General features: G+C 44.2%; 1 protein-coding gene across 5 annotated transcripts in view; it reads right to left on the bottom strand.

The window, feature by feature from the left end:
* Positions 1-291: 291 nt before the first annotated feature.
* LOC110509550 (2-oxoglutarate dehydrogenase, mitochondrial) overlaps positions 292-16354 on the bottom strand; it is a 56138-nt gene continuing 40075 nt past the window's right edge. For all 5 annotated transcript variants that reach the window (XM_036967677.1, XM_036967679.1, XM_036967680.1 and 2 more), the window contains 19 exons: positions 16018-16133; positions 15778-15932; positions 14024-14170; positions 13751-13841; positions 13278-13457; positions 13028-13156; positions 12753-12932; positions 7736-7888; positions 6906-7008; positions 4976-5104; positions 4707-4857; positions 3417-3544; positions 3048-3226; positions 2720-2791; positions 2520-2648; positions 2316-2388; positions 1830-1993; positions 1570-1724; positions 292-1409 (listed from right to left, as the gene is read on the bottom strand). In XM_036967677.1, the coding sequence (XP_036823572.1) occupies positions 1289-1409; positions 1570-1724; positions 1830-1993; positions 2316-2388; positions 2520-2648; positions 2720-2791; positions 3048-3226; positions 3417-3544; positions 4707-4857; positions 4976-5104; positions 6906-7008; positions 7736-7888; positions 12753-12932; positions 13028-13156; positions 13278-13457; positions 13751-13841; positions 14024-14170; positions 15778-15932; positions 16018-16133 (2555 nt within the window). In that variant the 3' untranslated portion in view covers positions 292-1288. The remainder of the gene's footprint in view (positions 1410-1569; positions 1725-1829; positions 1994-2315; positions 2389-2519; positions 2649-2719; positions 2792-3047; positions 3227-3416; positions 3545-4706; positions 4858-4975; positions 5105-6905; positions 7009-7735; positions 7889-12752; positions 12933-13027; positions 13157-13277; positions 13458-13750; positions 13842-14023; positions 14171-15777; positions 15933-16017; positions 16134-16354) is intronic.

Here is a 16354-nt window from a genome sequence, read left to right as displayed (position 1 = left end):
GTTTCTCTCTAGGTTTCTTCCTAGGTTTTGGCCTTTCTAGGGAGTTTTTCCTAGCCACCGTGCTTCTACACCTGCATTGCTTGCTGTTTGGGGTTTTAGGCTGGGTTTCTGTACAGCACTTTGAGATATCAACTGCTGTACGAAGGGCTATTATAAATAAATTTGATTTGATTTGATTTGATTTATTGGTAAAATAAACTGAGCACTGCTGACACACCCGAGATATGTTATTAATAAGTTATTAATATGTAAGATATGAGATACCTGAAAAGCATTTGAAGGCTCACACGATGACACCAACAATGTCTTTATTGAATGAATAAATGATTAAAGAACAAACAGAACACTATGCGAAAATAAATAAATCCTTTACTTAGTCCGAAAGAGATTCCCGCCAGACCAGTAGGCATTTTTACCTTGTCTCTTCATAAGTTACTAGCAAAGCTTATACACTGTTTTTATATAATATAATAGTGATTTCTCATCTCCCAACAGTTTGTTTACATTTGGCACAGGAGGTGAAAGAGAGGGAAAAGTAGGGAGGAGGAGAAAAGAGAAGGAGGTGAGTGGTCAAGAAGAGAGAAAGAATAAGAGGGGAATGAAAGAGATGATGAATGGGAAGAATACATGAGAGGGTTAAAACACAGAGGAAGAGAGGGATGGAGAAGATGGAGAATGAGTAGTGAGAGATAGAAAGTGAGAGAGGAAAATGGAGGGCATTTGTATGGTTGAATACATTCCTCTTAAAATGGATCCATTGTCAAACTGCATGGACATTTCCCTATTGCTCAACAGTGCAAGAGGACCTATGGTCAGTCAGTGTGCGTATCATTGTATCTAAGGTCTTTCATAGCAGATAGTTCATAGTGTGTCTTGATATATAAATACTATAGAGAAACTGAATGAGGGTTCAGGGTAAGTGTGTTAAGACTATCCAGTGTATGCTGGTTTAGGGATAAGAGTAGGATTAAGGGTGTTGGGGTTAGAGTCTAGGGTATAAGTCTACTAAGACTCAAGTGTATACATCCAGGTTAAAACCTGACTAAAAAGCAGTGTAACTTCAGCAGGTGAGGTAAGGGTAGTGTGTGGTGTATAGGTCAGGGGTATTCAACTCTTGCCCTACGAGGTCCGGAGCCTGCTGGTTTTCTGTTCTACCAGATAATTAATTGCACCCACCTGGTGTCCCAGGTCTAAATCAGTCCCTGATTAGAGGGGACAATGAAAAAACGCAGTGGAACTGGCTTTGAGGTCCAGAGTTGAGATTGAGGGGTATAGGGTCATAGGGATGTTAGGACTGCCCAGTGAATGCGTCCAGGTTAAAAGCTGTATCTAGGAAGCGTTGTAACTCCACCAGGTGAGCTGCTTTGTTCCCTGTAGCTGGAGCTGCTGCTGGCCCACGACCAGCATACCTACACACACATATACATAAACACACATTCACACATACACACATGAGAAAGAAGCGAGAACACTTTTAATACAAAACACAACTCTTTGACCAGGTTCAATCAAATTATTCATTGATTTCTTCCCCTGTGAGCAGGTGTGAGCGAAGGAGGCTGGTCGTACCAAACGGGCCGGGTGCGGTCAACGGTGGTGCGGAGGCGGGGTTTGACGTAGTCATAGTAACCCTGGTTCTTGTGCTCTTCCTGGCACCACACCAGGTCAGCGTTGGGATAACGATCTGTCTCCACCTTCACCTGGTCAAACGGGAAGGGAGAGAGCTGGAGGAGAAAGAGATAGATGGAGGAGAGAGAGAGATGAGATTGGAAGTGTGTGTGTGTGTGTGTGTGCACTGTACCTGTGTGTGTGTGTATGCGAGTGTATACCTGCTCTATGCGTGCAATGGCCACAGTATTATCCATGCCTCTGTTCTTGCGTTCTCGGGTCAGTTCATAGTAGACCTTCCCAGTACAGAACACAATTCTCTTCACCCCATCTGGCTTCTCACACACAGGACCACTGTCTGGGATCAGACGCTGGAAGTGGGTACCTGAAACACACACACACACACACAAGCACACAGTAATAGTCCCCAAAGTGCAACCCCCGCTCAGGCTCAGTCAAACGCTCAGCGCATTTGATTGAAAGCAAATACCATTTGAACTCAGGTCTGGTGACAAGCAGACACTTCAGACAATTCTTCTCATCCCGTTCCACCAGATATCTTAGCTAAGATAGCTTTGCTACCGAATAACTTAACGACAGTGCTGTACATCAGATATTAGAAGGAGCCATCATGACCATAGCTAGCTTCCAACCTCCTCGCCTTGCTAACCTAAATCCTCCCTCATCTCCCTCCATCCCTCCCTCACCTGGCAGCATGTCGTCAAAGTTGGACTTGGCGTCAGGGTGGCGCAGCAGAGACTTGGGGGTGAAGACTATCAGCTGGAGGGCAGAGAGAAAGAGAGAGGGAGAAAATAAGGGAAAAAGAGGAGAGATGTGTGTGTGTGTGTAGAGTGTATGTGAAGGACGTGGTTCTGTAAACCTGAATGTATGTGTGTGTGTGTGGCACTCACAGGCTTCCTGAAGGGCTGTAGTATTTGTCTGCGGAGGACGTGGAAGTAGTTAGCCGGTGTAGAGCAGTTGACTATGATCCAGTTACAGTCATACAGCTGACGCACAGCAAACTCCTCAGCAGAGAATTTCTATGCATGAGAGAAGGGACAGGTCATACACACACGCACCCACACCCACCCACACCCACACACACACTTACAGGGTATGCATCCGGGTCTTCATTACACATCTGCAGGAACCTCTCTGGTCGGGCCGACGAGTGCTCTGGACCCTGAGTATAGGATCATGGGATATGTAGTTTATCATCCATTTGTGAGAACAGACAATGTTCTTCAAAGCAAAGACAGACTTATAGATGGCTTAAGTGGTGGGAGCAGCAGTGCTATTCTGTTCTCAGAGACTGAGGCAGACAGACGGGCGGACGTAAACACACACACACACACACACACACACACACACACACACACACACACACACACACACACTCTGCCTCACAGATGGATGGACGGACAGACAGTAGTTCCTACCATTCCTTCCATGCCATGGGGTAGCAGTAGGACTATTCCGTTCTGTCTGACCCACTTGGCCTGTCCTGGGCAGATGAACTGGTCTATGATACACTGGGCTGTATTGTGGAAGTCCCCAAACTGGGCCTCCCACAGAACCAGAGCATTGGGACTAGCCATGGCAAAACCCAGTTCGAAACCTAGAGGGGGGAGGAAAGGAGAGAGAGAGATGTTCAGGTCAGAAAGCATGAGGGAACTAAAAAAACAGACAACTCCTCATAATTCTGTGGCATGTACCGTAAAGACAGCAAAATAATAGACTGCATCTGCATGTGTGTGCGCATGTCTGCGTACATGTATGTGTGTGTGTATGTATGTGTGTGTACTAACCCAATACTCCGTACTCTGACAGAGAGCTGTTACAGACAGTGTATGGAGCCTGGTTAGGAGCGATGTGGTTCATGGGAATACAGATCCTCTTATCTACATTCTGGTCATGGAGAACATGGTGTCTGTGACTGTATAGAGGGAGATGGAGAATGAGAGAGATAGAGAGTTATGGGTAGAGAAAAGAGAGGGAAGGGGAGCGGTAGAGGGGTGGGTAGAAGAGGCGAGGGAGAGACATGGAGAGAGAGAGAGTAAATAAGAGTTAATATACCATCAATATGTGACAATAGCGCTTCAGTATGGCACCTAGGTCTCCCAGGTCTCAAAGCCTACCAACACAACCAACTGGAGAAGATCCAACAGGTGCAACCAAAATCATCATGAGCCCCACCTACACATCCTACGACCGCATGCAGTGACATATGGGCTTGCAGTCCTTGGAGTCCCGCCACACCCACCTCTGCAGATCCTTTGCCCAGAAGCTTGCAAAATCCCAGGATTACAACAAATGGCTGCCTCAGACAAGAGGCCATGTCAGATCTACCCGATCCAGTCACAAACTGAACTGAACCTTCCCCCTACTCGGACTGACAGATACTACAACAGCCCTACGCCTTACTTGGTGAGACTGCTTAATGCTGCTTAACTGTAATATTGTATACTACAGTGCATTCGGAAAGTATTCAGACCCCTTCACTTTTTCCTCATTGTGTTAAGTTACAGCCTCATTCTAAAATGTATTCAATTAATGTTTTTCCTCATCAATCTACACACAATACCCCATAATGACAAAGCGAAAACCCTTTGCTATGAGACTCGAAATTGAGCTCAGGTGCATCCTGTTTACATTGATCATCCTTGAGATGATTGGAGTCCATCTGTGGTAAATTCAGTTATGTGGTAAATTCATAAAAAAATGTCTAAAAACCTGTTTTTCCTTTGTCATTATGTGGTATTGTGTGTAGATTGATGAGGGAAAAAACGATGTAATACATTTTAGAATAAGGCTGTAACGTCACAAAATGTTGAAAAATTCAAGGGGTCTGAATACTTTCCAAATGCACTGTATATCTCATATTTTCATGTTTTATTGTATTTTATTTACTTAATTACGTAGGCCTACAGATGTATGCTGCAATTCAGCATTTAGCAGCAAATGTGTACAATTCCAAATAAAACGTAAATATATAATTCAGCAATGACAAATAACACATAAGGCTGTCAAACAAGAGACTTTAGTACAACATACAGTCCTAACATTGACAGAGGCTGTCGTAAGGGTGACGGTAGTACCTGAAGGTTCCTCTCTCCACGTCCTGTCCGCTGAGACGTATGTGTGTTCCCTCCTTGAGCAGTGAGCCAAAGGCCATGTACTCTCCTAGAGCCCAGTCACACACACGCTGGCCCACCATCGCCGCACGACCCTTTAGTATACGACTCAGACCTGACACACACACACACATATGAGGATATGTGAGCATGTACATAGGTTACGCTGTACTTGTCTTCCACACGTGTGTGTATGGGTTTGTGTGTTTGAGTGTATGTGCGTGGTTGTCTACCTCCATGTATAGTGAAGTCTTCCACAGGGACAGATGAAGCAATGTGTCCTATGTGTCCCAGCTCCTCCTCAGTCAGGCCTGTAGACGGACTGGTCATACTCTTGGGCTGGCCATCCATGTTGAAGAAACCTACACACACTCACACACACATTGATAAAGAATACACACTGTTAGTGTATGCTTTACACACAGAATAAAACACACACACAAATACAGTACCAGTCAAAAGTTTGGACATTTTTTTGGATACTACATTATTCCATATGTGTTATTTCATAGTTTTGATGTCTTCACGATTGTTCTACAATGTAAAACATTGTAAAAATAAAGAAAAACCCTTGAATGAGTAGGTGTTCTAAAACTTTTGACCGGTATATGTATATTTTATATTTGAGATGCTTCAAAGTAGCCACCCTTTGCCTTGATGACAGATTTGCACACTCTTGGCATTCTCCCAACCAGCTTCATGAGGTAGCCAACTGGAATGCATTTCAATTAACAGGTGTGCCTAGTTAAAAGTTAATTTGTGGAATTTCTTTCCTTCTTAATGCGTTTGAGACAATTAGCTGTGTTGTGACAAGGTAGGGGTGCTATACAGAAGACAACACTATTTGATAAAATACCAAGTCCATATTAAGGCAAGAACAGTTCAAATAAGCAAAGATAAATGACAGTACATCATTGGTTTAACACATGAAGGTCAGTCAATGTGGAAAAGTTTCTACAAGGGCAGTCGTAAAAACCATCAAGACCAATGATAAAACTGGCTTTCATGAGGACCACCACAGGAAAGGAAGATCCAGAGTTATCTCTGCTGCAGAGGATAAGTTCATTAGAGTTACCAGCTTCAGAAATTGCAGCCCAAATAAATGCTTCACTGAGTTCAAGTAACAGACACATCTCAACATAAACTGTTCAGAGGACACTGCGTGAATCAGGTCTTCATGATCGAATTGCTGCAAAGAAACCACTACTAAAGGACACCAATAATAAGAAGAGACTTGCTTGGACCAAGAAACACAAGCAATGGACATTAGACCGGTGGAAATCTGTCCTTTGGTCTGATGAGTCCAAATTTGAGATTTTTGGTTCCAACCTTTGTGAGACGCAGAGTAGGTGAACAGATGTTCTCCACATGTGAAATGCCCACCGTGAAGCATGTAGGAGGAGGTGTGATGGTGTGGGGTGCTTTGCTGGTGACACTGTGATTTATTTAAAATTCTAGGCACACTTAACCAACATGGCTGCCACAGCATTCTGCAGCAGTAAGCCATCCCAACTGGTTTGCGCTTATCATTTGTTTTTCAACTGGACAATGACCAAACACACCTCCAGGCTGAGTAAGTGCTGCATCAGTGGAATGCTGCATCAGATAACCTGGCCTCCACAATCACCTGACCTCAACCCAATTGAGATGGTTTGGGATGAGTTGAACTGCAGAGTAAAGGAAAAGCAGGCAACAAGTGCTCAGCATATGTGGGAACTCCTTCAAGACTGTTGGAAAAGCATTCCAGGTGAAGCTGGTTGAGAGAATTCCAAGAGTGTGCAAAGCTGTCATCAAGGCAAAGGGTGCATACTTTGAAGAATCTAAAATGTAAATGTATTTTGATTTGTTGAACACTTTTTTAGCTACTACCTGATTCCATGTGTTATTTCATAGTTTTGATGTCTTCACTATTATTCTACAATGTAGAAAATAGTACAAATAAAGAAAAACCCTTGAATGTGTAGGTGTGTCCAAACTTTTGACTGGTACTGTATGCACTTACAATATATTGTAAAACTGAGGTTATCTCACACACACACACACACACACACACACACACACACACACACACACACACACACACACACACACACACACACACACACACACACACACACACACACACACACACACACACACACACACACAGACACAGACACAGACCGGGCCAGGGTGAGTCTAGCCAGTGTTTGATGTGTAGAATCTTCTCGTCTTTGGAGCGAGCGTGAGCCTCTTCGCAGATCTTGTCATACTTGGCAATCTCCTCCTAGAGGGGAGAGGGTTAATATCCATTTCATGTTAAATTAAGTAATCCTCAACAACAACACTTTGGTACCTCATATCAATCAGCGAGTACATTCTGTATAAGGACAGTCTTTCATATAAAGACAGAGGACAGAATATAATATCTACTGTAAGTAGAGGTTTGTAAGGACTGTTTATGCTACATGATGTATATGGGCAGTCTATGGTGTATAGTATACACTGAGTGCACATAACATTAAGAACACCTGCTCTTTCCATGACATAGACTGCCCAGGTGAATTCAGGTGAAAGCTATGATCCCTTATTGATGTCACTTGTTTTTAACCCTTTAGACAATTGAGACATGGTTTGTGTATTTGTGCAATTCAGGTGGTGAATGGGCAAGACAAAATATTTAAGTGCTTGAACGGGGCATGGTAGTAGGTGCCAGGCACACCTGCCTGTGTCAGGAACTGCTTGGTTTTTCACAGTCAACAGTTTCCCGTGTGTATCAAGAATGGTCCACCACCCAAAGGACATCCAGCCAACTTGACACAACTACGGGAAGCATTGGGGTCAACATGGGCCAGCATCCCTGTGGAACACTTTCGACACCTTGCAGAGTCCATGCCCCGATGAAATTAGTCTGTTCAGAAGTCAAAAGGGGGATTGCAACTCAATATTAGGAAGGAATGTTCCTAATGTTCCTAATGTTTGGTATACTCAGTGTATATGGCAAAATATGTTACCTCATACTCCTGTCTGGTGACAGCTCCCTCTGCTATGAGTTTCTCAGCGTATTTCTGTAGGACTCCTTTCTGCTTCTTGATCTGCTTGTACATCAGAGGCTGGGTGAACATGGGTTCGTCCATCTCATTGTGGCCGTTACGCCTGTAACACACCTGTAACACACACACGCACACGCACACACACACACACGCACACACATTAGAAATCAGCTCGTTATGGCATGTTTCCTGCATGGGCTACATATATGGGTCTTTCTATAAACTAGGGTACCAGTGTGCATCTCTAGTAGTGTACAACTGTTTGGAGCTGCTACAATTATTGTATTCATGGATGCCCCCCCTGAATGTATCTCATCGGAGATAATGTCGGAGTGACAGTCAAGTGATAAAGAGCACGTGATTTAACAACAGCCAAAGTGCAGGAATTAATGTTGATCTGGAGGACTGACAGAACACTTTGGTGTCTGTTGTTACGGTGGTCAAGATAAATAGCTAAATAGTTCAAACTGACCACTCGGCAATGTTAAAACAGCTTGTTAATTCGTTTCTGAATTTAAAACCCCAAAACAATTTGATATTTCGATGTTCAAATTTGGGTGGGGTTAAATGTGGTATCCCTGGTCAAGTGCACAGCCAACACTTCATGTCCTTTCAAAGTAGGAGGTCACCCTTCTAATAGCTGCCCATACCAAGCCACTGTGCCAAAATAAGGTAAGATTTCGACATTTCTGCATATAATTGAGTGTGTATTGACTTATTAATGAACTGCTGTTATTGTAAATAGTTAGCTGACTGATATATCCTAGCTACCAAGCTAATCATTGGTAATCTTATTAAATTATGCTATACAGTCAAAACAACAGTATCTATTGCTAAACTAGAGATATGCCCTAGCTATAGTTAGTCATTGGTTGTACATCTAACTAGCTGGAATAAAAACATGACTACATTCAGAACAATATAGAGCTAGTGCTATTTTAAATGCACCGGCAGAACAGAGACGCTACCTCTGGTAATACGAGGGGTGGGGGTGTGTGTCTATTTGTCAATAACAGCTGATTGATGCGCGATGTCTAATATTAAAGAAGTCTCGAGGTATTGCTCGCCTGAGGTAGAGTACCTTATGATAAGCTGTTGACCACACTATCTACCAAGAGAGTTCTCATCTATATTATTCGTAGCCGTCTATTTACCACCACAGAACCGCTGGCACTAAGACCGCTCTCAACCAACTCTATAAGGCCATAAGCAAACAAGAAAATGCTCACCTAGAAGTGGCACTCCTAGTGGCCTGGGACTTTAATGCAGTCAAACTTAAATCAGTTTTACCAAATTAACAGCCTGTCACATGTGCAACCAGAGAAAAACAAATCCTAGACCACCTTAACTCCACACACAGAGATGCATACAAAGCTCTCCCCCGCCCTCCATTTGGCAAATCTGACCATAATTCTATCTTCTTGATTCCTGCTTACAAGCAAAAACAAAAGCAGGAAGTACCGTTCAGTATGGAAAAAGTCAGATGATGCGGATGCTACACCCAGGACTGTTTTGCTAGCACAGACTGGAATATGTTCCGGGATTCATCCAATGGCATTGAGGAGTACACCACCTCAGTCATCAGCTTCATCAATAAGTGCATCGACGACGTCGTCCCCACAGTGACGCTTATATGAAATCCCGCTATGCCCACAGACGAAACATCAAACAAGCAAAGCGTCCATATAGGATTAAGATTGAACTACACCGACTACACCGGCTCTGGTGCTCGTTGGATGTGGTAGGGCTTGAAAACTATTACGGATTACAAAGGGAAACACAGATGCGAGCTGCCCAGTGACGCGAGCCGACCAGACGAGCTAAATGCCTTTTATGCTCGCTTCGAGGCGAGCAACACTGAAGCATGCACGAGAGCACCAGCTGTTCTGGGTGACTGTGTGATATTGCTCTCGGTAGCCAATGTGAACAAAACCTTTAAACAGGTTGACATTCACAAAGCCGCTGAGCAAGACGGATTACCAGGACGTGTACTCAAAGCAAACTCGGACCAACTGTGAAGTATCTTCACTGACATTTTCAACCTCTCCTTGACCGAGTCTGTAATACCTACATGTTTCAAACAGATCACCATAGCACCTGTGCCCAGGGAAGCGAAGGTAACCTGCCTAAATGATTACAACCCCGTGGCACTCACGTCGGTAGCCATGAAGTGCTTTTAAAGACTGGTCAAGGCTCACATCAACAACCATCCTCCCGGGACACCCTAAACCCACTCCAATTTGCATACCGCCACAACAGATCCACAGATGACACAATCTCAATCGCACTCCATACTGCCCTTTCTCACCTGGACAAAAGGAACACTTACGTGAGAATGCTGTTCATTGACTACTACTCAGCGTTCAACACCATAGTGCCCACAAAGCTCATCACTAAGCTAAGGACTCTGGGACTAAACACCTCCCTCTGCAACTGGATCCTGGACTTCCTGACTGGCCACCCCCAGGTGGTAAGGGTAGGCAACAACACATCTGCCATGCTGATCCTTAACACTGGGGCCCCCTGGGGTGTATACTCAGTCCCCTACTATTCCCTGTTCACCACGACTGCGTGGCCAAACACAACTCCAACACCATCATTAAGTTAGCTGACAACACAACAGTGGTATGCCTGATAACCGCCAACGATGAGACGGCCTCTAGGGAGGAGGTCAGAGAACTGTCAGTGTGGTGCCAGGACAACAACCTCTCCTTCAATGTGAGTAAGACAAAGGAGCTGATCGTGGACTACAGCACAAGGCGGGCCGAACAGGCCCTCATTAACGTTGACGGGGCTGTAGTGGAGCGGGTCGAGAGTTTCAACTCCACATCACCAACGAACTATCATGGTCCAAACATACCAAGACAGTCGGGAAGAGGGCACAACAAAACCTTTTCCCCCTCAGGAGACTGAAAAGATTTGGCATGGGTCCCCAGATCCAGGTTCTACTGCTGCCTGGTGTGGCAACTGCTTGGTATCTGACCGTAAGGCGCTACAGTGGGTAGTTCGAACAGCCCAGTACACCACTGGGGCCAATCTTCCTGCCATCCAGGACCTATACAATGGCGGTGTCTGAGGAAAGCCAATAAAATGGTCAGTTTCTCTGCTATGGCAAGCGGTACCGGAGCGCCAAGTCTAGGACCAAAAGACTCCTCAACAGCTTCTACCCCCAAGCCATAAGACTGCTGAACAATTAATAAAATCACCACTGGACAATTTACATTGACACCCCCACTTCCTTTTGTACACTGTTGCTACTCGATGTTTATTATCTATGCATAGTCCCTTCACCCCACCTACATGTACAAATTACCTCAACTAACCTGTACCCCCGCACACTGACTCGGTACCGGTGCCCCCTGTATATAGCCTCGTTATTGTTATTCCTATTGTGTTACTTTTTATAATTACTTTTTATTTTAGTCTACTTGGTAAATATTTTCTTAACTCTTCTTGAACTGCACTGTTGGATAAGGTAAAGTCTACACTTGTTGTACTCGGCGCATGTGACAAATCAAATTTGATTTGAATGAAGGAAGGATTTGAATAGTAGACATGTAAATATATCCTGTTTTACAGCAGGTTACAGCTGCTCAGACCTGTCGGGTGCTGTGGGTGTGTCCAGCTTACACCTGTGAAAATCTGTGTGTGTATAGCAATGGAATTAAACATCCAACCAATGCCTCAAGTGTTGTGCTGTAGGTCCACTACACACCCGAAGGGTTGTGGGGTCCTGTCCAGAAACACTCCCTAGCCCCTACCCCCAGATACTTGTGGAGATCTGAGAGAAATGAACAGGTGTAAGGAATACCACCAAAATTCCACCAAGCCTATCAGAGGTTAAGATGGAGCTCTCACCATGTCACCACCCATCAATCCCTCTCAGATCTCCACAAGTGTCTAGTCAGTCAGTCTGGCACTGTCAAAACATTTTAATAGCTGTCAAATACTTGCTTCCTATGTCCTTGGGAGAATTTCTATTGCATTTCCTTGATTCGTTGCATCCTCTCTCTTTGTCTCCATCTCAAAACCCATTGGATGAGAAGGTCAGAGGTCCCTCCTCTGTCACCTTCTTGTCCAATGGGTTTTGAGAAGGAGACAAGGGGAGAGGATGTGAGGAACGAAGGAAATGCAATTGAGATTCTCCCCTTGTTTCCTCCATTCCTCACAGCACTCTCAAAACACATTGGGGGAGAGGTGGGAAGGTTCTTCCCACTTTAGAGGCGGTGCATGGAGTGGAGGAAACAAGGACAGAGGAAGCAAGAATGTGACGCCTAGTTTTCACACACACACACGCACACACACACATGCGCACACACACATGCATGCGCACACACACACACACACACACACACACACACACACATACACACACACACACTTGAAGAGTTTAATGATTTCATTATTGGTTATTATTATTGTCAATGATTTGTTGACAGAGGCCATATTATTGCATTAAATTATATAAACTATACAAATATACAGAAATGCATTCTTCTGGAATGTTTAGCATCGCTATACATGTTAGAGAAGGTGACTACAACACAAACAGACCTGCTAGTAGGCATTGCAAAGAAAAATGCAGTGTCCATGTTTCATGTGACATTTTGTGTATGTAAATACACATGTGAAGTTGCAAGAAAATCATATTTAAATGTACATAAAGCCTCCCTCCTCCCCCTGATGTCACACATTAGTCCCTTTATTTATAAAAAGTGTCAATGATGACTGTTCGGTAAGTCACTAAAGGTGTCTGCTTAATAACCCTATTATAATTATCATCTCATTATGACCATTACAAACACCTGATCAGGAAACACATACATGTTTCTTATTGGAAAAGTTTCTAATTGGAAAAGTTTTCTAATTGGTCACAAATGTTTTCACACCATTTTTTAGTAGTCCCTCCCTGTTTCAGTCTGTTTTCTTCTGTTTCATGCCTAATGAACACCACCCTGGTCAGGAAACACACACTCACCAGGTCGACGACTACGTCCTTGTGAAAGGTTGCCCTCCACTCGGCGGCGACATTACACACGTACATGACAGCCTCGGGGTCGTCAGCGTTGACATGGAAGATGGGGGCGTTGACCACCTTGGCCACATCTGTAGGGTAAGAGGATGACCTCGCCACCCTGGGGTCGGTGGTGAAACCAATCTACAGGGAGGGAGAGAGAAAAGAGGGAAGTTAAATTAATGGAAGGGTGTGTGTGTGTGCATGCATGTGTGCCTACGCGCACGTGCATGTGTCACCTGGTTGTTGACCACCACATGAATAGTGCCATGTGTGGTGTAGGAGGGCAGGTCAGAGAGGTGGAAGGTCTCATAGACAACCCCCTGGCCTGCAAACGCTGCATCACCATGGAGCAGGATGGACATTACCTGGAAATACACACAAACAGAAATATAAATACACACACAAACACACACAGACAGACAGAAACCAAAAAACATACAAATACATACACAGTCTGTCTGTCTGCCTGTGTGTGTGTGTACTTACCCTGTTGCCTTCTGTGTCCCCGCAGTAGAACTGCTCAGCCTTGGTCTTGCCCTGCACCACGGGGTCCACAGCCTCCAGGTGGGAAGGGTTAGCCATGAGTGACAGTGTGATGTTCCTATCAGTGACCCGGTTGATCCTCCGGTGCCACATCCCCAAGTGGTACTTCACATCTCCAGAACCCTGAGGGGGGGGAGAGAGGGCAGGTGAATTGTAAGAGTATAACTTCTTAATTTTCTTTAGCTTCTGATATGGAAGATTTTTTAAAATGTTATTCACTTTCCATATTGTGTTACCAGAGTCGTGATCTTTAGGGTGCGCAATCGACAACATTTGAAATTTTTTTTGCGACAGAAAATGAAAATCTGTGTTTCTTATTGGACAAATCCAGGTAGTCCCTCCCTGCTTCAGTTATTTCTTTCCCCGTTTGGTGGTTAATGAACAGGACCCTGCTCTCTGCTAGCTGTAGGATTTACCTCATCAGCAGCCTCAAGCTTGGAGTCAAACTGACAGAAGATCTGATCCAGCTCCTTACGGATCACATTAGCCAACACATTCAATCTCCCCCTGGAGAGATAGAGCGAGAGAGAAGGGTGGAGAGAGTGAGAACAACTTTCAGCTACGCATGGGGCAGCTTGTGATTGGTGTGCATGTGGTAACTGTACCTGTAGGGGGGCCTATGATTGGTGTTTCCATGAACAAGCTGCCTGTAGGGCAGCCTGTGATTGGTGTTTCTGTGGTAACAGTACCTGTGAGGCATGCCCATGATGATGCTCTCCACTCCGTTCATGCTGGACTTGTCGATGATGGTCTTCAGGGCCGGGATGAGAGACTCACAGCCCTCCAGGCCAAAACGCTTCTCTGATGACCATTTCCTCTGCAGGAACTCCTCAAACCTTGCCAACAGGAAACAGGAAGTTAAACAGGAAGTTAAATCTATGTCACCAAGTCCAGAAATTAACCCTATTCCCAATTTCAGATAGCCCTTTCGCTCTGTGCATTTGAGGAGATCTGAGAGGATTTGATAGGTGTAAGTGTTACGGAATCGATTAGACAACCTTCTGTTACACTATACTCACTTTGTCTAGGGGACCTAGGCTTGCCTAATTGTTCTGTGACCTGACTAGGTGTGTGCTTTAGTGTGAACGTAGAAGTGTCCGGTACAATGTTGTATGTACATGTACCCAGGAGATAGCAAACTTACCGAGTTCAGGGCCAGCTCCGTCTTAACCTCTTGGTCGGCCAGCCCAAGAAGGTTATTCATGTTCATGGTGACAAAATAAATATATGTACAAAAACCAACCTACAAAAAGGCATGCCCAACTAAAGAGGTTAACTAACACAAAGAAACAAACAAAGGCTGTCTGAGAGGCTTCGGTCCTCTCTCACTGAGAGGAGGACACTTGAGTAATTATGAAGGCTTTTGTGAAGTAACACTTGCACCTCTGAAGATAAACAATGCATTTACATTCAGTAATCTTGCTCTGATTTGTCATCCTGAGGGTTCCAGAGATAAAATGTAGCATAGCTTTGTTTGATTAACTGGGTTCTAAAGTTTGAACCCCTGCTGTTTCTGGCCCCACACCCATCCCGACCGGCCATCTAGATGTGTGAAGGTGAAGGTGAAGTGTCTTTTCTATAGGGAAGCTAATTTCCATCATGTATGACCTTCCTGGGAGTGTGTAAACTGAAATTATTTATTACCATATCATTTTTGTATGTTCTCTATAGTTATGTACTTGAAAATGTATCAATTGACTAATTCGGCACATTTGGGCAGACTTTTTGTGCAGTATTGCAATGCTTCACTGAATCAATCTGAAACTTTGCACATACACTGCTAATCTTAATTGCATCTAAACTCCAATATTATATCATGGCCTTTCTCTTGCATTTCAAAGATTATGAAAAGAATAACAAATAGGAAACGCATGTTTTTTTTTGTTTGGATTATCTTTTACCAGATCTAATGTGTTATATTCTTCTACATTAATTTCACATTTCCACAAACTTCAAATTGCTTTCCTTCAAATGGTATCAAGAATATGCATGTCCTTGCTTCAGGTCCTGAGCTACAGGCAGTTAGATTTGGGTCTGTCATTTTAGGCGAAAATGTAAAAAAAAGGGTACGATCCTTAAGAGGTTTTTAAGATGATTATGAGATGAGCATTAACTGTAAGTGGTTCTGGATAAGAGCGTCTGCTAAATGACTAAAATGTCAAATGTAAGGCTTCCTGGCAGAGCACATCACTTAAACCGGTTGTTGCTGCCATCTGCGGATGAGGTGTGGAAGTGTAGTATGTTGTCCAGCTATGTGCATCACACTAAACATATCATAGCACAAGAAATGTGGTAATAGCAATATGCTTATGCAATAAACTGCGGGAGCATACAACAGCGTAAAGGAATTCCTTTTATTCTTTGTGACATTTTTTGTAACCTGAACAATAGGTAAATATGCACACACTATTTTTTTTTATGTGAAACCGGTGTACAGACAGACCTGGTGGATCGAACCATTCTGGCTAGCAGGGTCCTCTTCTCCTCCAGGGTGAACTGCATGATGCCTGGCCTCTCAAACTTCTGTCTGATCCACTGGCACTGCTCCAGGTCATTAATGAACATGAACTCTACACCAATGGACTGACAGTACGCCATCTAGAGGAGAGGAGAGGTCAGTGCGTCTGTGTGTGTGGGGAGTTTTTGTTGCAAGCAGTGAGTGTGTGCAATGTGTCAGATCTACCTCGAGGCGCTGTATGATCTCTCGGAGGGGCAGAGTGCTCTCGCTGCCCCCTATAAAGGTTGTGGTGGGAAGCCGGAACACCTTGTCCAGGTCGGACTCATCCAGACCATAGAACTCTGCCATTGTTACCATGTAGATGGGGGGGGGGGGGGGGGGGGGGGGTATAAAAACATAATAGACAAATGGAGAGAGGAAGAGGTGATCAGAGAGTTAGAGAAAGAGAGAGAGAGATGGAAAAAAGCAGAAAGAGAGGGAATTAGTGGGAGAGAGGGGGCATACAGAAGGAAGGCTAATTTAAACATCAGAATGAAACTCACTCTATATTTGAATATCAAAG

This window comes from Oncorhynchus mykiss, chromosome Y, assembly GCF_013265735.2.
Source record: "Oncorhynchus mykiss isolate Arlee chromosome Y, USDA_OmykA_1.1, whole genome shotgun sequence".
Taxonomy (NCBI): domain Eukaryota; kingdom Metazoa; phylum Chordata; class Actinopteri; order Salmoniformes; family Salmonidae; genus Oncorhynchus; species Oncorhynchus mykiss.
Note: the sequence above shows the minus strand (reverse complement) of the source record. Positions and strands in the feature narration are given on the sequence as shown.